Source organism: Sarcophilus harrisii, chromosome 1 (genome assembly GCF_902635505.1).
Source record: "Sarcophilus harrisii chromosome 1, mSarHar1.11, whole genome shotgun sequence".
Classification (NCBI taxonomy): Eukaryota; Metazoa; Chordata; class Mammalia; order Dasyuromorphia; family Dasyuridae; genus Sarcophilus; species Sarcophilus harrisii.
In genome coordinates this window covers 90,782,749-90,802,011 of record NC_045426.1, presented here as the reverse complement: position 1 = coordinate 90,802,011, position 19,263 = coordinate 90,782,749, and the positions used below count along the sequence as shown (strand labels likewise).

Here is a 19,263-nt window from a genome sequence, read left to right as displayed (position 1 = left end):
TCTACTAAGCTGGGAACATTGGCATGAGATCCTTTTCCTTCTAATCCCTTTTCCATCCTCATATACATTCCTCTTCCGCACCTTCCTTTCTCTGCTTACTAGGCTTCGAAGGGACAGTAGCGGCGTGTTTGACTCCCAAGAAAGCTGGGAGCAGCTGTCAGATGGGGGGAAAGGAAGCCCCGAGGAGCCTGGAGACAACCCCCAGCTGCGGCGCCCCCCAGCTCCCCCCCAGCCTCCACTCTTTGGTGACCAGCCTGACCTGACCTGCCTCATTGACACCAACTTTTCTGAGCAGCTGCAACCTCCCCCTTTAGAACCTTCCCAACCTGAGCCAAGGCACCGGGCGGGCTGTAGACGGCCACAGGACCCCCCTGGCTATGATTTCAGCCGATTGGTGCAGCGGGTATACCGGGAGGAGGGCCTGGGCCCTCTTCCTTTACCTGTCCTAGGACCCCCTTCCCCAGTTCCTTTGTTCCATGGCCCCGAGGATGAAGGCTGCTCACATCTCGAGAAGGGGTTGCCCATCCCCACTTGGACTCCCGACACGGAGAGCTCTGTCTGGAGTCTGGACCTGCAGGGGAACCTCATCGTGGCTGGGCGCAGCAACGGCAGGCTGGAGGTGGGGAGGTTAGGCGGGGAGTTGAGGACAGAGGGGAGGGACACCACTTTGATGGAGCGAGTCCGAGGACCAAGGGCCTCATCTCCACGGGGGATTGGCTGGGGCGGGGGCCAGAGGCTTCCACCTCATTTCACTAAGGGGAAAGTAGAGGAGGGAAAGGGGCTGGAACTTTGGGTCTCTGACAGCATTAGAAAATCCAGGCCTCTGGTCAGGCTCCATTGAAACCCACCCCCTTCTGTTAAAGGAGGGCAAGTGCTGCTCTTCCCCATAGTGGTCAGCAGGATGGGCCTTGGTCTGTCCTGCAAGGAAGGAAGTCAGGTGAGGCTCCTCCGACCTAAGTGGGGCCTTCACACCTCTGGGTTACAGGTATGGGACGCCATCGAGGGCACCCTGCACTGCAGCAATGAGGAGGTCTCCTCGGGTATCACGGCCCTCGTGTTCCTGAATAAGAGGTGAGGATGTGAGCCCTCAGGTTGTTCTGCAGGAAGGCCCTCGGGTCAGAGGGGCAGCAAGGGCAGGAGGGGTCTTAACCCAGGGTATTCTGAGAGGAAAAAGACGTTTATGAGGGAGGGGCATGGTATAGCTTAAAAACCTAGGTGTGGATTCTGCCTTTGTACATTCACTGCCTGGGTCTGAGTTTTCTCAGCTGTAATTGTACACATGGGCACATGTACACAATCTTGTCTCCTGAAGGCTGCAGTGATTACTGTTCTTCTGTTCCAGGATTGTGGCTGCCCGGCTTAATGGGTCGCTTGATTTCTTCTCCTTAGAGACTCATACTGTCCTCAGCCATTTACAATTTCGAGGTAAAAAGGGGAGATAGGGTGGATCAAAAGGAAAGATTCTATGAAAAGTGAGATTGATTTCTAACAGCTTTTTTACTTTGTGCCCCCAGCAGGGATGGGAACTAGGTTGGCTCTCCTGCTATTGGTGGGCTTGGGACACGCTGACCTTTCTCCTTTGGCTGTCTACTCATTTGGTGTTGACTTTCCCCAGGGACTCCAGGCCGGGGCAGTGCCCCCTCGTCCCCAGTGTACGGCAACAGTGACTCCGTGGCATGTCACCTCACTCACAGGGTGTCGTGTGCTCACCAGAAGCCCATAACTGCCCTGAAGGCTGCTGCCGGCCGTGTGGTGACGGGGAGCCAGGACCGCACTCTGAAAGTGAGTGCCCTTGGGAAGCGGGGGCGGAAAGACAACGGGGTGAAACCTCTGCTGGAGCCGCCAAAGTGACCTCCAGAGGCCCTTTTCAGCTATGAGCAGGGAAAGAGAGGGAGAGGGAGAGTGTGTTAGTGTGTGTCTGAGTGTGAGTATGTGTCAGTGTGTGTGTCTGAGCTCTGATGTGCCTCATCTCTCAGGTGTATCGGCTGGAGGACTCGTGCTGTCTCTTTACCCTGCAGGGCCATTCAGGGGCCATCACAGCTGTGTACATTGACCAGGTGAGAGTTGCTGTGACCTCCTGGGGAGGAGTTAAGGGGTGTGGGGACTTTTTTCTGCCCAGGGCCTTTCTGGTATTTAGCTCTTCGTCTGCAGGCCATACAAAATTATCACCTTACAGAACTCGAGCAGCTGGAGGCTGCCATACCTGACTTTTAGTTCATTGTTGCCTGTGGTTGCCTTAGCAAATGGTTCAATAACCTAGTTTTTCCACCTCCATTCTCTTAGACGATGGTGCTGGCCAGTGGAGGGCAGGATGGAGCCATCTGCCTTTGGGATGTTCTGACAGGTAGTCGAGTAAGCCATATGTTTGCACATCGTGGGGATGTGACCTCTCTCACCTGCACAACCTCCTGTATTATCAGCAGTGGTCTAGATGACCTCATCATCATCTGGGACCGGAGCACTGGCATCAAGCTCTACTCAATTCAGCAGGTGAGGAGAGGAAAGGAGGGAGGGCACAGGATGGTCTTTATCTTGTCCCTATCCCATCTTAAGGGCAAATGGCTTCAGATTGAGGAGGACTGGAAAGTAGAGCCTAAGATACTATGAACCGTAATACCTTTAACACTTGCTCCCCTCCACTTCCCTAGGACATGGGGTGTGGGGCCAGCCTGGGTGTCATCTCCGACAGCTTGCTGGTCACTGGAGGCCAGGGATGTGTCTCCTTCTGGGATCTAAACTATGGGGGCCTGCTGCAAACTGTCTACCTGGGCAAAAGCAGTGAGGCGCAGCCTGCCCGCCAGATTCTCGTGCTGGACAACGCAGCCATAGTCTGCAACTTTGGCAGCGAGCTGAGCCTGGTCTATGTGCCCTCTGTCTTGGAGAAGCTGGACTGAACCAGGGCGAATACTGACTGGAGGTGATTCAACAGTGGTGACCAGGCTTGGAGCAAGAGGGCAATAGTCCACCTTTCCGGTGGTTGGAGAGGACGGCTATTGGTAAGCTCCTATCCCACGAAGGGCACTGTGTGTCCTGTTAACTGATTGACCCTGTGCAAGGCATAGGACTTTATTCTTTCTGCCTGGCATCTCTGGCGTTCCCTTTCCCCATTAGGGACCAAAGTCGTAACCTGAGGGTGAAGGAGAGAATGAGGTTGGCTGCGTTTGCCCTTGGGACTTTCCAATGTCTTCCCATCTTGCCAGTTCCCTCTCTTAAATAAACTTTTTTAAATCATGTAATATATAACTACCATGAGCTACCTCCATCTATGCTCTACAAGGGCACATAATTATGTTCTGGTTACTACTTTTCCTTCCCTATGCCCACTTGGGGAAAAAAAAAAAAAGTAGTGGGTAGCATTATTAATAGACCCATTAAATATGGTCTAGTTAGTCCAAGAACTATTTCATGTGGCATTCCTACTCTTGAAGGAGGAAAAGCCTTTCTTATTGCTTCGGTCAGCTATAAAATGTCTTCTTTGGGAGAAGATGGTTTGAATGGTGGTTGTACTGGAGTGAAACTGGGGGGAAGGGGAATGTAGTGATATTGTTGACCCACATAAGAGAGGAATAGGACTTTCCTATAGGAAAGGGGGGTAACCTGAGGATAAGTAGCCATCCCCGTGCTTTGACTAACTCCTCTTTGACATCACAGGCAGTCCTCATGCTGTAATGACTAGCTTTGTTACCTGTGTTGAAAGGGGAAGCTGTGAAAGTTTATTTGTAAGTGGCCATGGCAATACCCATACACAATCTGGCCAGGTATGTCTTCTGCCCACACTACTGAACTCCCAACATCAAGCCCTTATACTGACAAGACATTGGACTTTTGAAAAGGGTGTGTTAAGTGGCCTTGGGCATTTTTCTAAGTCACTTTCTTCATAAGACCTGGCTGTGAGAATGTAGATGATGGGGGATACTCAAGAAAAGATACCCAAGCAGCAGCTGCATATAGGTTGGTTTATTTTAGTAGCAAAGAGCTGGAAAAAAATTCAGGTCCCAAGTAAGAGAATGGCTACTCTGTTCATGGTCTGCCCCACCCCTATCTTGCCCCCAAGAGTCATGGTCCAGTTAGTGAAGGGGGCGGAGGGAGCACTAAAGTCCATTCAGCAGCTCCATGCAGTCAAGAGGAATGCCCACCAGACTGGGGCTAAAGGCAACAAGAATTGGAGGGGAGGGGTAGGGTAGGACTCCTCTCTCCTGAGTTGCTGAATCCTCCTCCTCTCCCCCCTGGCCAGTCTCCAGCTCCTTTTTCCTCAGGGCCCCAGAAGAGGGGTAGGAAGTCTTTTTTCCCCTGTTCCAGAAAAGAGGCAGCTCAGATTTGGATTAGGGACTGAGCAGATTTAAAGGAAACATGTAGTGTAGGGAGTTAGAAGCCGTTGAACAACCGTGCCTTCATGTCTTATTTAGGGTCCAGAGTGGGTCCAAAAGGCTGAGAGGGTCATCACTGGGGCCGGCACCCCGCAGTCCTTGCCCATTATGAGCCTGCAGGAAGCTCTGTTTGTTCATGCGTTGCTTTCCCCGCAGGGAGCTATCCAAAGAGAAGGCCTCGGGAGTCAGGGAAGCCAACAACTCTAGAGAAGAGGTGGAAGGCCCAGGGCTGGGGGCCGTGGCTACCTCACTCTCTTCCTTAGGCTCAGGGATTTCTTGCTGGGGGGAGGAAGGAGGGGAAGGTGAAGGGGGACTGGTGAGCTCCAGGAGGCTGGGAGGGGTAGGACTGAGTGGTTCAACAGGACTAGGAAAGGCAGGAGGAGGAGGAGGCTCCTGCCCGCCCCCCTGGGGCCGGATGCTGAGCTTGGCAATGGTGGCTTGGATGGAGCTGATGGGCATGTCTGCACCCAGCACCAGGTCCTGGGGGTCCTGTGGAAGATATGCCTGAGGAGGGGAGGGAAGAGAGAAGAGAATCAGGAGGAACTTCATCCACCTTATTCCATTCCCACCTTCCACCCCTCCTTTGCCTCGAGTCTCCATCTACCTTCTGGGCCACGTTGGGGTTAGCAAGGGGTCTACAGGCAGAAGGGGGTGCTATCCCATGCCGCTGGAGCACCTGCTCTACGTGTCTCAGCACAGCTTCGTGACAAAATCGGAGGTGCAGCTGACAAGGGAACAGTAACTTTTTCAGTTTAAGGGGTCACACCTTAAAACTCAGCAGCCTGGCCGGCCCTTCCTCCCCCTTTAGCCCTCACCTTCTCCTGTAACATGTGCTTCCGCTGTTGCCGCATCCGCCGGACCAGTTGAGTCAGGGCAGGAATCCCATTGCCAGCTTCTACTTCCTGCACAGCAGCATAGAGTAGTGCAAAGGCTCCAGTGCGGCCCACCCCGGAACTGTGGGAGCAAAGGAAGGCAAGGTGAGCCAGGACTCTCCGAGAACACCCAGATCCCCCTGGCAGCCACCCTGGCAGTACCTGCAGTGCACCACAATGGGTGTGTGCAGAGGTCGCTGATGCAGGTAGTGGGTGTGCACCTCATGGATGAAGCGCAGCAAGTTCCCTGGGCTGTCTGGGAGCCCCCTGAAAAGGGAAGAAGGAATGGGTTGCCTCCAGGACCCATGTAAGCCTTGCATCTATGCATTTTCTTGCCTGGCTCCTGTCTTCAGTGTACTCTCCTTCCCACCCCCCCCAAAAAAAAAACAAAAAAAAAACTCTTTTGTGTAAAACGCACAGCTCTGGCCAAGTGGGGAAATGCAGATGTACGAGAGAGCGTTTGAGGCTTTGGTCTCTGAACTGCAAGCTCATCACACGTTCCACGTGGGTGTCTGTGGTCCGGACACTGTTCAGTACCAGGCTCAGAGGGCCCTGGACCAGAGGCTGGCCCCTCTCCGTGGGGAAATACTTAGCCACTTTCTGCTATAGGGCAGAAAAACAGAGTGAATCGTTAAGAGAAGCTGATCTAGGACACCAGATCAAGGGTTCTTAATCTAGCACCTGTGAATTTGTTTTTAAAACTATTTTGATTAAATATATTTCAATATAATTGGTCTCTTGTCATTTCTATTTTACACTTGACTACAGCTGTGTTGACAAGAATTAGCCTGGACACCCTGTATAAGGTGCAAAGACCCCATCCCATGTGGGATTCTCTTTTCCTTAAAAGGCAAAAGGCCCCAGACTGTCTACCCTTCTTACCTTTTCCATCTCTGCCTCTGAAACCAACATCACAATGACGGACACCTTCTGTTCATGCACCATGAGCCAGAAGTCCGCCGCGGTGCCAGGCAATGGGGCCTGGGTGGCTATCAAGGGCGGGCAATACGACGAGAGCCCTTCCACGCGGCTGGCGTTGATGTAGTCGTCCTTGCCTGAACGCAACACTATGCGGTTGCTATCGTAGGGCATGATATCTTGGTGCCGGTTCTTCAGAGAGTAGCACCGGGCAATGGCAATGGAGCGGCCTCGGGCATCACGTTCCTGGGCTTCCTGCAGCTCTCTCCACACTCCATCCAGGGCCCCTGCCCCTCCACTCAGCAGCCCCCGGAAGGCCTCCAACTCCTCCTGAAGTTGTTGGAGCCTCTGGGGCTGCTCATAAGGGTCACACTCGATCAGCCGCAGAGCCTGGGGCCGCTGGCCCTCCGCGGCATCTGCCTTAGTGGGCTGGAGCAAAGGCTGGCCTCCACCAGGGGGTTGGGAACCCCCATGCTGGCTCTCTGGGCTGGATGAGAGCAGATCGGCTGTGGACGAGTTACAGCGCTGGAAAGGTGGCGGCTCCGCCTGGGAAGGATGTGTGGTAGTAGGGCCGGGCCCTGGGGATGGGGCTGGTGAAGGCACAGGGTGAGGACTTGGAGAAGGTTGACTGGAGGGTGGGGGGCCCCGAAGGGGTAGCGGGGTGCCAGGAGGCAACTGACTGGGGATTGAGGGGGCCTGGGGCCTAGAAACTGGAGCTGGGCAATAGGGTATGGCCGAAGTGCCTGGGGGAAGGGGCTGGACTCCAGGGAGTGGAGTATGGGGAGGCTGAGGTGGGACTGGAGTAGGGAAAGGCAAGGCTCCTGAATGAGGGGGTAAGGGATCCTGAGAAGGAAGCGGGTAAAGATGGGTGCGCAGAGGTGGTGGAAGCTGTCCTAAGACAGCAGGCTGGGTGACAAAAGGAAAAGGCGGCTGCTGGGCCGCGGGAGCAGGAACCCTCGTCTGGGGAGGGAAGACTGGCGATTGCTGAATGGGGGCCGGGGGTCGAGGCTGAGGTACAAAGGGCACTTGGGAGACGTAGGGTTGGGGTCGAGGCTGCAATTCACCCCGGGGAGCTGGGGGGAAAGGAAGCTGGGCTGAGGACGGAGTGAAAGGTTGGCAAACCCCTATGGGGTAAGGATAGGGTACTGTTGGGACACCTTGCTGGGAGGCAGAGTAACAGGGCCTGGTGGGGGCTGGGCTTGGGCTAGGCCCCGGCCGGGGAGCCGTGTAGCTAGAAATGGGGGCCTGGACGCTGTCCACTGTGGTGGTGGCAGGGCGGATGCCTGGAGCCAGCTCGGGACTGATAAATCGAGGAGGCGGGGCTGTGGGGAGACCTCCAGTGGATCCAGGAGGCCCTAGTGCATAGTGGCTGCTCACTAGCCTGTGTTGAGGAGAAGCAGGGATTAGGCCAGGATCTGGGGCATAACCGGGAGCTGGATAGAGGCGGGGCCCTGAAGCCAGGCCCGGCAGAGGCAACCCGACCGTAGGCTGGGGGGCAGAGGGCTGTAGTAGAGGGGGAGGCCCAGAGTAGGTTCCTGGAGGGAAAGGACCAGACCCTTGGCTAGGAATATAGTGGGACCCAGGGACAGCAAAATGGCTAGGAGGGAAAGGCATAATGGCTCCAGCTCCCAAAAAGGCCTCGCTGGGGAGGGTTCCAGTGGGAAAGGTGGTCAGGTGGGCGGCCAGCATATCAGGAGGCAGACTCCGGAGCTCTTCAGGCAGGTCCCCAGGCTCTCCGGCTTCTCCCTCCTCTTTTCGGGGCAGCAGCGGCTTGGGGGCCGTTGGCCGTGGTGGGGGCTTCTTTTTTAGTTCCCTAAGGGGTCAGTCCAGAGTCCTCTCAGTGTGGTGCCCTGATGACTCTTCCCACCCTCACCTGGAATCCTTTCGATCTCAGGACAGTGCCTGGGCCCAGGTTTACCTGCTGAGGAGCTGCTGGAAGGCGGCTTCTCGGGCCTGGCACGCAGCCTTGGCCCGTTCCAGCAGAGCAGACACCTTGCTCTCTAGATCAGCATAGAAATCCTTTCCCTCCTGGGACTTCTTCATTAAGTCCTCATAGGCCTCGTAGGAGGCCACCAAGGTCTGCAGCGTGGAGTTCCACCTGGGGCAGAGACAGAGGTGAGCAAGGCACCTGGCACCATCTCACTCCCTCCCCTTCCCACTGCCCCCATGGCCCAAAAACTGGGAGGGATCTTCAGGGGGGTGAGGAAGGAACCCAGGGGAGGGGGAGGGGATGCTGAGGCCAGAGAAGAGGGAGGCCTGCACTGACTTGTGCTCCAGCTCGGCCAGCACCCGGCGCACGGCTGCGTACTGCACGTTGGCCTCCGTCAGGGCCTTGAGGATGTTCTCCTGGGCCACCAGGTTTTGGTCCAGGTACACACGGAGCTGGTCATACTTCTTGAGCTGTTCTTCAAAGAGTTTCTGAGAGGGAAGAGGCGGAGTGAGACCCAGGAGAGCTCTCCGAGCAGGGTCAGGGCTGCGCCCCCCCCGGGACCTCCCCCAGCCTTTTCCCAGGTTCTCATCAAAGAGAGATCCCCGTAAAACAGAGTTCCTCCCTGGGGGCGCCACCTTCATCTCTGAGCGGTCTGTGGTGACGAGGGAGGTGGTGATGTCGTCCTTCTGGATCAACTCTCGGAGCTGGTGCTCTAAGGACAGGCGCTGGTCCCTCATTTCCTGCACCTTGCCCAAGATGCGCTTGAGGTTCTGGAGCACAGCCTTGTCATCTGGGAAGGCGCAAAGGGCAGAGTTCTCTCACCATAAGAAAGAACCCCACAGGATCTCTCCCCATCAGCACGGCCGATGTCTACCTTTCTGCTTACCGGGGGTGAGGGCCGGAGAGGGCAGGGCAGCGCGCACTTGGTCCAGGGGCCCGCTCAGTAGCCGTAAGTTACTGATGTGCAGGTTCATGGCCCGGTGCAGCTCGCTGTTGGTGAAGGAGGCCTTCTCGTGCACTTCCATGTACTTGGCCCACTCTCGGCTTACCTCGGCCAGCCCCCCGGCCGGTACTGCTCCTGACTGTCCAGATGCCTCCTGGACCTTCTGTTCCAGCAGCTCATCCTCCTCTAGCAGGCCCTTGATCTCCTTCAGGGAAGCCTCTACATCTGTATAGACCCCTGACAACACTGTGAAGGGGAGAGATGCTGCTGAGGCCGTAATCTGAGCCCTTGCCTCCTGCAGGGCCCCCATATCTTGGGATCAGCCTTGCCCTGGCCTATTCCCCTCTTAGTCACAGAATTTACAAGATAATTGCAATCTCAGACCCAATGCTGCCTTCAACTGGATGAGATGGATAAAGCACTTAACTAGAAAGGAAAGTTAAGTTTCCTCCTAACAGATAAGGAAAGAGGGGGAAAGGGGAGGCACTAAATGTTCCCTCAGGCCCCCTCAAAATAAGCCTGTAAGGTCTGTCCTCAGGAAGGACCCAGGCCTGACCCAGAAGTTGCCCTGTTCCCAACAGACCATTTCCTCAAACACACTCACCCTGCATGGACTGAACAAGGTTCTTCACAGTGTCGGGCCGAACACTGAGGGCTGCGCACTTCTCCATGAGCACAGGTGGGATGTGGTTGTACGCATCCAAATTATCTATGGTCTCTGGGTCTAGTTGCAGGGAGTCCATGAACTGGCTGTGCCAAAGGATGACAGAGAAAGGTCACTGCTCCCTGCCCTCACCTAGCCAGGACCCAGGGAGGGCACAGCATCCCTGGCTAGATGGCTTGAGTGTGAAAAGCAGTTTAGAAGAGGCTGGTGACTGAGAGCTGAGACTCTTGACTCCTCAGATCAGAGTTATGGTTTAAGACCCTAAGGCCAGGCCAGAATTTCTGCCCTCCTGGAGCTGTCCCCCTCATCTGCAGCTTGTTGGGGTCCCAGCTTCCCAGCCAGACTGAATTCTTGACCTTCCCCACAGGATTAGACATGTCGAGGTACTTGTTGAATGAATGGAGAGCAAGATAACATATGAAAATTGAGTCCAGTCCTCCCCACCATTTATTTTTTCCCCAATTCACTTCGATTCAAAGGTATTAAATTCAATTATGAGGCCTCCTGTGATAATTAAAGGCTGGACACAGGTAATGGCTAAGGACAAGGGTGGGGAGTTGTTTTTGAAAGGCCTGATTCTGCTTCCCCAAGAACTGAGCTGGAGGAGCTCAATTTTCTCAGTCCCCATCTCAGAGTGTCCCTCCTTCTCTGGAGGACTTCCTGGAAGCAGGTTTGGACCTTGTTTTCCCATCTCTCTATTACTTACTCTAGGACCTCGTTCTTGGCATCGATCTTAGCCATCATCTCACGAAGCAGCTTGGCCTTCTCCTCACTGGAGGGAGGGAGGGCAAAACAGTCAGCAGAGACCCTCTGTATTGCCATCACCTCCCACCCAGGCTTCACTCTGGAGGTGACCCTTCCCTTCTGTAGGAGAGGCTCATTCTCCAGACCTCCCACTCTGCTGACCTGTATAGTGAGGAGGCCTCATGGGCAGCCATAGGCACCAACTTGGCAAAAATGTCAGGGCCAGTGACAGCTGGATCAGTAGGATTCACAGGAAGGGGCTTCACCAAGGGGGCTCCTGGGAGAGAGAAACAGAATAGCTAGAAAGTTAAGAAGCCCCAGGGTGGAAACTGAGGCAAAGACCAATTCAGTTGCTTAAGAGATCATCAAATAATTGACTCTCAGAGGAGAAGGATCCTGCCTAATTAGGAATGCCCTGTACAAAATTCCCAACAAATAGTTATCCATCTTCTTCATAAAGACCTATGCTGGAGAACTTCTGCATTTCACTTTTGTACAATTCAAACTTTGTAAGGAACATTTCCTTATACAAAGCCTAAATATTTCTCTGCAACTTCTCTCATATTTCTGGGATCCAGAAGCCAAACAAGTCTAATAACAATCTTTCAAATACTCAACAATGATCCTCTGCCAGCCGTTCCCACAACTCTTTGCTCCTTGGTCATGTGCCCTAGTCTCAGAAGGCCAAGACTTTTTTTTTTTTTTTAAACTTAGCCCTCAGGACTCAGTACACTAAAAAGAGGCTGAAGGACATTGGAATGGTCATTCCCCTCATTATTACAATGTTTTTGTTAGTATAAATCTAAACATGGAGCAGTTATGTCAAGTGACCAAGTCCTTAAGCCAATAGGGGAGGTCAAGAAAGAAAACACTTTTTGATCCTTTCTTTATTCCATTGCTGACACTAGGCACCTAGTTCTTTCACTAAAATTATGTCCCTCAGTCTTCTTTTCCCCACCCTCTGCATCCATCCCACACCTTTCACAGGTTGCAGAGTGTCCAAGGCAGGGACAGCCTCGTGGTAGATGAAGTCATTGTCTTTCTTGGCTGAATTGAACCTGGGAACAGAGAAAAGGGGGATAAGGGCGACGGCCATTTCCTGCCCGCTTTCGCATATGTATGTATAAGGATTGGCCACAATTTCCTTTTCACTTCCTCCCATGTTATCTGACAGCCACCATCTGGGGAACCCAGTTCTGGGTCCAGCTCAGCTGCCATCTTGCTCTCCTAAGGGAGTCATTCTTGGGAAAGAAAATGGACTGTTTAAGAGAAATGTGAACTGGGAGGTCCAGCCTGCTCCCAGAAGCATGAGACTGATGCCAAGTCAAGCTTGAAGCTAGCTCCCCAACTCCATACGCTTCCTTCCCTTTCATATGACAGTTATATTTGTTCAATCCCAACTTACTTTCCTCCAATAACATCCATAGTGAAGCGCAGAGCATCCTGTACAGTTTCAGGTTGTCCCTTTTAGAGAGAAGAAAGAAGGGAAAGCTCTTCATTATGTCAAATCTGTTCCTTATTGAGATGTCCACAACTCCAGTCCTCCCCTTCACTTTCCTGGCTCATCTCCCTCTCAGAGCTCTATGTACAATGGCATTCAATCAAGGTTTTTCGAAATTAGTAAAAGAGCAAAAGTTCTAACGAGACTAGGAAGTTAGTCTTGTCAGGAAAGGGAAAAACAGAAGGGGTGCACCTTGCCAATGTTACCTTTGCCAATTTGATGGCTTCGTTAAGCTTGTCCAGGGCACTCTGGAAGTAGACTACCTATAAGAAAAGAGAGTTGGCTTCCGAACAGCCCACTTGGGGAGGGAAGAATGGCAAGGAAAAGAGTAAGGACCTCCTTCCTCCTTCCCCTTCCTTTTTCTCCTACTCCATCATAGCTGTATGATCCTGGGAAATTCTAATCACCTTTTTCTTAAAAGACAGCATCTCAAAAATAGCCACAGGGAGCCCAAAGCCTCCCCTCTAGGCTTCAGCATAATCCCAGACCCAGACTTCATACATTCTCCCCATGTTGAGCTTCTAGCACCCAGTAGGATTCACTGGGCCAAAATCATGCCCCATATGATGGCAGTGAAACTGCTAGCGAAGCTAGGCAGAAAGGCAGACAAGCTAGTCTGGCATGGACAAAGTATTCAAAACAAGAGCTCTCAGCAGGGGCTCCAGAAGGTATGAGAGAGAAAACCAGGTCTAGAGGTAGACTTAGCAGAGGATTAGGAGTTCACTCTGGCTAAGACTAAGGAAACATATTGGGATAAGGTGATTAAAATGGGAATGTGGAGGGCTCTACACACCAAGTACACAAATTGGTGCTTGTTTGCACTCCAGGAATCCCAAAGCTTTCTGGTTAAGACCAGATGGAAAAAGTCCTTGGCATGGCGTGCTTTTCAAAGAACTTCCAAAACCCATCATCTTATTTGAACTTCTCAGCCATCCTGTGAGGCATACAGGGCAGGTAGCAGTATAACCATTTTACAGAAGAACAAACCAAGACCAAGATCACACAACAACTTAATGGCAGAGCCAATCCTAGAACTCAGGTTTTTTAGCTCTTAGTCCTATGCGCTTGTCTACTCAGGAGAAAAAAAGGAGGTTAGAAGCCGCTTTTTCACAAATAAAGGAGAGAACTGGGGCTGGGGAAAATGGGGTATAAAAACGAAGGGAAATTGGGAAACTGAGAAGGGTGCAGAAAGATGTTGAAAGCCTCGTCCTGGAGCCAGAGCTCAGGGACCCCCTTGCTGCTCGCCAATTACCCTTTCTCCAAACTTCTGCTGTTCTTCAGCTTGCTTCCCCATGTGCAGCTGAAAAAGAGGGAGGGTAGGAGGTCAGCAGAGATCTGCTTCCCAGGGGCTGGCTCCAACTTTCACCCTCCCTCCCCCGCCCCAATCTCTCCATCCACAATGGAAGGGCAAGAAGAGATGTCAGCAGGGCTCCTTACATGAGCAACGGCAGCAAAATAGCAGGTCTTCATCTGAACCAGCTTCTTCCAGTCTTTCTGGACCTTGCCCAGCAGAGAAGCAGTCTCAGGGTTTTCCAGGGCCCGGCAAGCCTCCTTGTAATAAACAACCACCTGGCAGAGGAAAGAAAGCTTGACCAGGAGTAGGGAGAGAAAGGAGGCTTCCACTAGCTCTTGGAAGGATGGCCCTCCCGGCTCATGACAGCTGGCCCTCAATAACCAGATCCCATCTGTCCTGCTGAGGTTTACCAAGGATTTTTTTCTCCTAACGACACTATAAGACCCTTGTTTCATTGAGAAGAACATTGGTGGCTGCTGCATTGTTAACTTGAATTTTACCTAGCCTGATCCCAAATGCGAGACTCTAGCTGCGACAGCCTGAGACCCTCCCGCACTTGTAGGGAATCCCAGACAAGAGGGGCAGGGCACAAAGTCCAAGAGTATGAGAGCCACTTGCTGAAGAGGGAGCCTGGGACACTTGCCTGTGCACTGATACGAGCTACCAGGAAACTCTTTCGATTGTCCAGCATTGACTTCTCCAGGAGGCATTCCTGAGCCTGGCCCTTGAGAGGAAAAAATACACCTTTAGAATGGCCCTTGAGTCATCTGACACCTTTTGCTGTGCTCCAGTCCACAAATATCAAAAGATCTCATTTTTTGGAGACAAAAGCCTAACTCTTCCTTCCTCTTACTTGATATAAGGATCTGCTAGAAAAATGGCCAGATTTTCTCCAGTCTCAAAACTTTGTTATTTTCTGGATTACTGCAAGTCTTCCTATGTGATCCTACCGCCTTTGGCCTCTAATCCAACTTGCATGCCAACTTATGCTTCCTAAACCGAAGCTTATATGTCTTCCCCCAAACCTTTAATCATTCTCTACTGCCAATCCAAACTCAGCTTGGCATCTGAGGTCCTGCCCAATTTGGTTGCACCCTACTATAAGGAATCCTGTTCCACCCAGACTTGTCTCTTTGGTGTCTTCCTCAAACACCGTTCATCTTCTGTTTCCATGCATTTAATTGTGCTACTTTACATCTGGAAAGCCCTCCCCAGTGCCTTTCAAAATCCTTGAAACCTTCCCCAACTACAGCCAATGACCAGTGACCTGACCTTCTGTCTGAACTCTTAACATTTGTGTGCTATGGCTGCTTCAGTTTTCTGTCTATGAGCCAGCGCCTCAGGGCAGATTGCACCAGAGTCAGCCCCCACAGAGAGTGATAAAGAGCAAAGTCCTGGTCACTCAGCTCTCTCAAATGCCACAGGAACAGAGTGGCAGGGCTTACCAGCATGAGGTTGATGTTGAGGTTGAGGATCTGGTGGCTCATGTCCACACTGTATGAGTGAGGGAAGTGCTCCTGTAGATAAGTGAAAGCACCTGCTGCACACTGGAAATGTGTGCAAGAAACTTTCATACCCTGAGGGAGAGAATCAATGAAGAGCTGATTCAAGGCGGGGAAAGTCAGAGCCCCCTGACCCACATGCCCTTCCCCTGCTCCCTGACCCCAAAGCCTGGCAGGCTCTGCTTCTCACCTCCTCAGATACCCTCTTGTCCATGGCACCCAACATGGAGTGAAGAGCCCCTTTACAAAACAGGAAAAAAAAAAAAATCATAAGCACCCTTTCAGGATACCTGTGGAAGGAATTCCCTGGCTTGGATCACCAAAGCCACACAACGTTATGCTTTTCAGGAAATTAGGGTTAGCGTTGTCCCAATTGTACTCACAGGAAAATTGAGATCTGGCAAGGAGATGTGGGTAGACCTAAGCTGGGGTCTAAGATACTTTGGGATTCCTGAAAGGAGTTGCTGTTATTCCTCAGTAATTAATAAACATCTCTCCAGCCTTTGGGGTCCCTGGGCATGGGTCATGTGAGAGGTAGGCAAGGAGACAAGAGACTCCCAAAGGGAAAGCACAAACCCCAGTTCTCAAGATGACCCTATGGCTCTCTGGAGCTGCCTCTGAATAGGGGTGAAGAGAGAAGCTCACCTAGGTTATAGAGGATGCAGGCCTGCTCGTACTTGATGTCCTCATGAGTTACCGATTTCCCGGAGAAGATCTCCGTCCTACAAACACATGTTATTAGGGAAGGAACTCTCTCGGCCATAAAGCTATGACCCCCTCGTCTTTCAGGCAGAAGAAATACCCAAGGTTAGAAAGGAATGGAAGATACTACTGTCTTACAGAAAGAGGAAGAGAGGGCATTTTGAGCAAACCCAGAGTTCCTAATTGATGAGGTAATATTCCTGCTCATCCCACTCATCTTGGTTGGTCCTTACTCTGGGCTGGCCTAATGGGAGAACCAGGGAGGTACTAAGGACTGTGACCTGGGCTTGGCAAGGGAAAGAGTCCACAATGAGCCCCACCACACCCATCTCCTTTCCCGTTGTCCTTACCAGGTGATGGGGACAGCCGCCTCATTCTCCAAGCCCATAGGGATTCGGCTCTGCAGGTAATGGAGCTGACCTAGGTACTTCCGCAGGATGCTACAGCCCTCAAAGTCCCGAGGAACCCTGATTGCATTCTGGGGAACCAAGGAGGTTGGGAAGAAGAGGACCATTTAGTGACCTTGCTTCTGACACTACCTATGGTGACCTTGGGCAAGCCCTCCTTGGGCTTCCTGTTCCTCTTTCGTACAATCAAGGGGCTGCACTGGGTGGCGGTCTCTTCTAGCTCTAAATCTATGATCCTGTGACTTTAGGAATGCTAAAGAGACAGCAAAACGTGCAGATATAGTCAGCTTACAGCTAGGTGCCCAAAACTCAACAATCCATTCAGCTGCAGCAGCTCGTACTTTAGGCATTTTCCCACAGCCTGTTCCCAAAGCTCCAGACCCTTACAGAAGGAACATCTACAGATGGTTCCAAGTCACAGATCTGGAGCTGGCAAGGACCTCAAGTCACCCAGTCCAATTCACTTCAGTCCACTGCCCACTAGAAGACACTGGGACTACTAGCCCCAAGCTCTACGGTAAGCAAAAAAGAGAAGATAATACTAATAATTAAACAAAAACCAAAACAGTAATCCAGCATCTCTTGGATGCTGCTGTCTCAGAACACGGAGCTGTTCATCTTCTTTAAAATTCCACCTTTTTTTGTCACCAGAGGCAGCTTCCCTAAACTTCTGCTAGAGTATGCCTCTTTGGGGAAATAGGATCACATTCACACAATAGGATCACTCAGAGACACATATATTTTCTGGCCAAAGTAGGAATTAGCTGTGTTTGACTATGCACATTTTTTACAGGTTTTCTTCTAATTCTTTTTTTTTTTTTTTTTAAAGGGGGGAAAGAGTTGAGAAAAGAAAAAAACATTTTGTTAGTGAAAAATATTAATTTAAAAAATTGAAATCTGGGATTCTACCAAGGAGGAGGATCTTGACTCAGCACATGGGTAAGGAAAGCCTCGGATTACTCTACACTACACTCATAATGGTGTCAAACCATCAGTCTTCCCCCAAATCTCCCTACATCTCTACAATTAAGTGTATAGTCTTCCAACTGAAGAAATTCCTACAATCCATAAGGATAGCATATGGAAGAAAGTTCTCAAACTGTTTGGGGAATTAGTGGAAGATACACAAGCTATCATCAAAAAGATGTAGATAAGAAATACTAGTTCTAGCACTAATATGTCATGTGAAGCTCAGGCAAACTATTTTTCCCCTTTATTCCTCAGTCACTGAAATGTGGGTAATACCTGCTTACCTACCTCATAGGTCTGTAACATCAAATTAGAATGTACAAATGCTTTAAGTATAAAGCTTTAGATCTTTTTAAAATCACAATCAAGAGGGGACAAAATACACTCACTTTACTTATGTTACAGTTTAATTTATGACATTACTCTAACAAAAAAAATTCCAATGAATTTCCCTCCCTGTTTTATCGTAGATGACCAGCAACCATTCCTCACTAATTAGAAATAGAAGAGAATTAGACAAGTCTGAAAAGTAAAGTAACTTCCTCTTCCATCCTTTTTCCTTCAGGCTTTTGGCTCGTAGTTGTCAATTCCTTCTCAAAGTTAAACCACTCTCCTCACCGGAAAATTCAAGGCCAGACACATTGTTTCCACAAAGATTTTGTTTTGAGGCAGATCTCTTTCATAAAACTGGAACATGCAAGCAGATCCAACTCTTACCCCCAAAAGGGATAATAATGACTCTAAAGCAAGGATCCTTTTCTTCAGGGCTTCAGGTGTCCTCAAAGATTATAAACATTCAGGCAGAGAATTCATTTAGCTGTCATAGTCTTTGTATAATGACTCTTCTCAAGATTCTCCAAATTTGTCAAAGGGCATAGCACAGGAAATTCAAAATTGTATTAAGTGCAGGCAATGGGTAAGGGCACCTCCAAACTCACTGAGTCAGAGAACACAGCTTGAGACGATCCCTTTCCCCTGCTCCCTTGCTTCACTGTCACACCAATTTACCCATATGTTCCATCTGCGGATGCCGATACCCCTACCTGTCTAAGCAGCTCCAGTTTCTTTAGCTCCTCATTGTAGGTCTCCGGGTTCTCACCATAATTCTTGAGGACAAACTAAAGAGAAAAGACAGGGAGTGAGTGAAGACTTATGTAGCTTGTTCCTGCTCACTGAATTCTCTCCCTGCCCAAGTTCCTATTTAGTACTCCAGACCCCTACCACTCCTCTTCAGCACTTGGCTTAAGAGTTTTTATGCCCAGTTTCTCAAATCTTGGAACATCTAGAAAAGAGCACTGTTTTTACCATTATTAGAGTCTGGGATCTCAAATATGCTTCAGTACATTGAAGAAAAAGTAGAGAAAAGCATTAACCTGTTCAACAGTACAATAAAGTACAAAAGGATATAAACATAAAAATAATTGTACAACACCAGGAAAGGTCTGCATCCCACTGCTTTGGTATAACAAGCAAACCTGTGTTTCCACATATAATATTCCATAATCCAATATTCTCAGATAGTTCAAAGATTAGTCCAAGATAAGAGAGTAGCAGGGTTAATACAGAAAATCTGGAAACGGGCAGAAATCCCCATAAGGTGAACAATTAGAAAAACAATCCTTTTAGTGTCCAGAATAAGAAAAAAGAGAAAGTTGAATAACATCTCATCGGTTCTCTGGAAATGCTCCTGCAATCAGCTAAACTTTGCTGAGATAGAGGCCTATCTATTAGATATAGACACACTAATGTCTGTAGTTAGGGAGTTCAATGGGCTATAATTAGGTGTTAATGAAACCACGATCAGAGGTTCACTCTCCATATATATCAATTAGTTTTTGTCATTCCAATAGAATGAAATGGAAAAACATTTCTTAAATGTTTATTACATGCCAAGCACTGTGCTAAGTGATAGGACTATAAATGAAGGAGCTCATGTTCTGTCTGGAGGAAATCAATACATAAAGGAAGTTCATGTTTATTTTCAATTCATGGCACACAGGAAAACAAGATAGTCTTCAGGCAGAAAAAGTAGCAGGGCAAGTGGCAAGGCCTGTGCTGCTGGGATATCTTCAACAAAGACAGACAAGTAATATTTCAACAGGCATTCCAGGTTAGAAGTTGATGTGAACAAAAATTTAGAGGCAGGAAATCTTAATATATATTTGGAGGATGGCCAGTGCCAAGTCTTGAGCGAAAAATAGAGAAATAATAATAGATGTGGTTAGAATGGCAGGACCACATAGTAGATAATCAGCCTTGGAATGAGGAATAGGGAGTTCAAGCCCTGTCTGACACATAATGACTGCAACCCCAGGTCAAGTCACTTCACCTATCAGTAGCTGAGACAATTCTAAGTTACAAAACAGTGGTTGTTCTACCCTGAAAAAGGAAGTTTCTTCATCCCTACATCAATTAAATCATAGGTTCTAACCAAAAGGCTGGAAATAGGC

At 50.1% G+C, this 19,263-nt stretch overlaps 2 protein-coding genes across 5 annotated transcripts in view; one reads left to right on the top strand and one right to left on the bottom strand.

The window, feature by feature from the left end:
- The window catches only part of SCAP (SREBF chaperone), an 89,690-nt gene extending 86,347 nt beyond the window's left edge, over positions 1 to 3,343 (top strand). For both annotated transcript variants that reach the window (XM_031960782.1, XM_031960772.1), the window contains exons 17-23: positions 103 to 619; positions 986 to 1,071; positions 1,343 to 1,425; positions 1,616 to 1,782; positions 1,977 to 2,057; positions 2,284 to 2,490; positions 2,649 to 3,343. In XM_031960782.1, the coding sequence (XP_031816642.1) occupies positions 103 to 619; positions 986 to 1,071; positions 1,343 to 1,425; positions 1,616 to 1,782; positions 1,977 to 2,057; positions 2,284 to 2,490; positions 2,649 to 2,894 (1,387 nt within the window). In that variant the 3' untranslated portion in view covers positions 2,895 to 3,343. The remainder of the gene's footprint in view (positions 1 to 102; positions 620 to 985; positions 1,072 to 1,342; positions 1,426 to 1,615; positions 1,783 to 1,976; positions 2,058 to 2,283; positions 2,491 to 2,648) is intronic.
- A 953-nt stretch (positions 3,344 to 4,296) lies between these two features.
- Positions 4,297 to 19,263, bottom strand: part of PTPN23 (protein tyrosine phosphatase non-receptor type 23) — a 31,235-nt gene continuing 16,268 nt past the window's right edge. Inside the window, exons 2-25 of one of the 3 annotated variants that reach the window (XM_031960751.1) lie at positions 17,857 to 17,931; positions 15,788 to 15,915; positions 15,381 to 15,457; positions 14,926 to 14,975; positions 14,679 to 14,810; positions 13,877 to 13,957; positions 13,377 to 13,508; positions 13,192 to 13,239; positions 12,146 to 12,202; positions 11,844 to 11,902; positions 11,417 to 11,496; positions 10,601 to 10,715; positions 10,401 to 10,466; positions 9,635 to 9,780; positions 8,974 to 9,276; positions 8,723 to 8,877; positions 8,424 to 8,575; positions 8,076 to 8,255; positions 6,122 to 7,970; positions 5,658 to 5,842; positions 5,402 to 5,506; positions 5,183 to 5,321; positions 4,972 to 5,091; positions 4,297 to 4,871 (exon numbers count right to left, since the gene is read on the bottom strand). In XM_031960751.1, the coding sequence (XP_031816611.1) occupies positions 4,392 to 4,871; positions 4,972 to 5,091; positions 5,183 to 5,321; positions 5,402 to 5,506; positions 5,658 to 5,842; positions 6,122 to 7,970; positions 8,076 to 8,255; positions 8,424 to 8,575; positions 8,723 to 8,877; positions 8,974 to 9,276; positions 9,635 to 9,780; positions 10,401 to 10,466; positions 10,601 to 10,715; positions 11,417 to 11,496; positions 11,844 to 11,902; positions 12,146 to 12,202; positions 13,192 to 13,239; positions 13,377 to 13,508; positions 13,877 to 13,957; positions 14,679 to 14,810; positions 14,926 to 14,975; positions 15,381 to 15,457; positions 15,788 to 15,915; positions 17,857 to 17,931 (4,914 nt within the window). In that variant the 3' untranslated portion in view covers positions 4,297 to 4,391. Of the gene's footprint in view, positions 4,872 to 4,971; positions 5,092 to 5,182; positions 5,322 to 5,401; positions 5,507 to 5,657; positions 5,843 to 6,121; positions 7,971 to 8,075; positions 8,256 to 8,423; positions 8,576 to 8,722; positions 8,878 to 8,973; positions 9,277 to 9,634; positions 9,781 to 10,400; positions 10,467 to 10,600; positions 10,716 to 11,416; positions 11,497 to 11,843; positions 11,903 to 12,145; positions 12,203 to 13,191; positions 13,240 to 13,376; positions 13,509 to 13,876; positions 13,958 to 14,678; positions 14,811 to 14,925; positions 14,976 to 15,380; positions 15,458 to 15,787; positions 15,916 to 17,431; positions 17,932 to 19,263 lie in introns of those variants that run through there. The other 2 variants (XM_031960757.1, XM_031960761.1) reach the window with 2 other exon arrangements.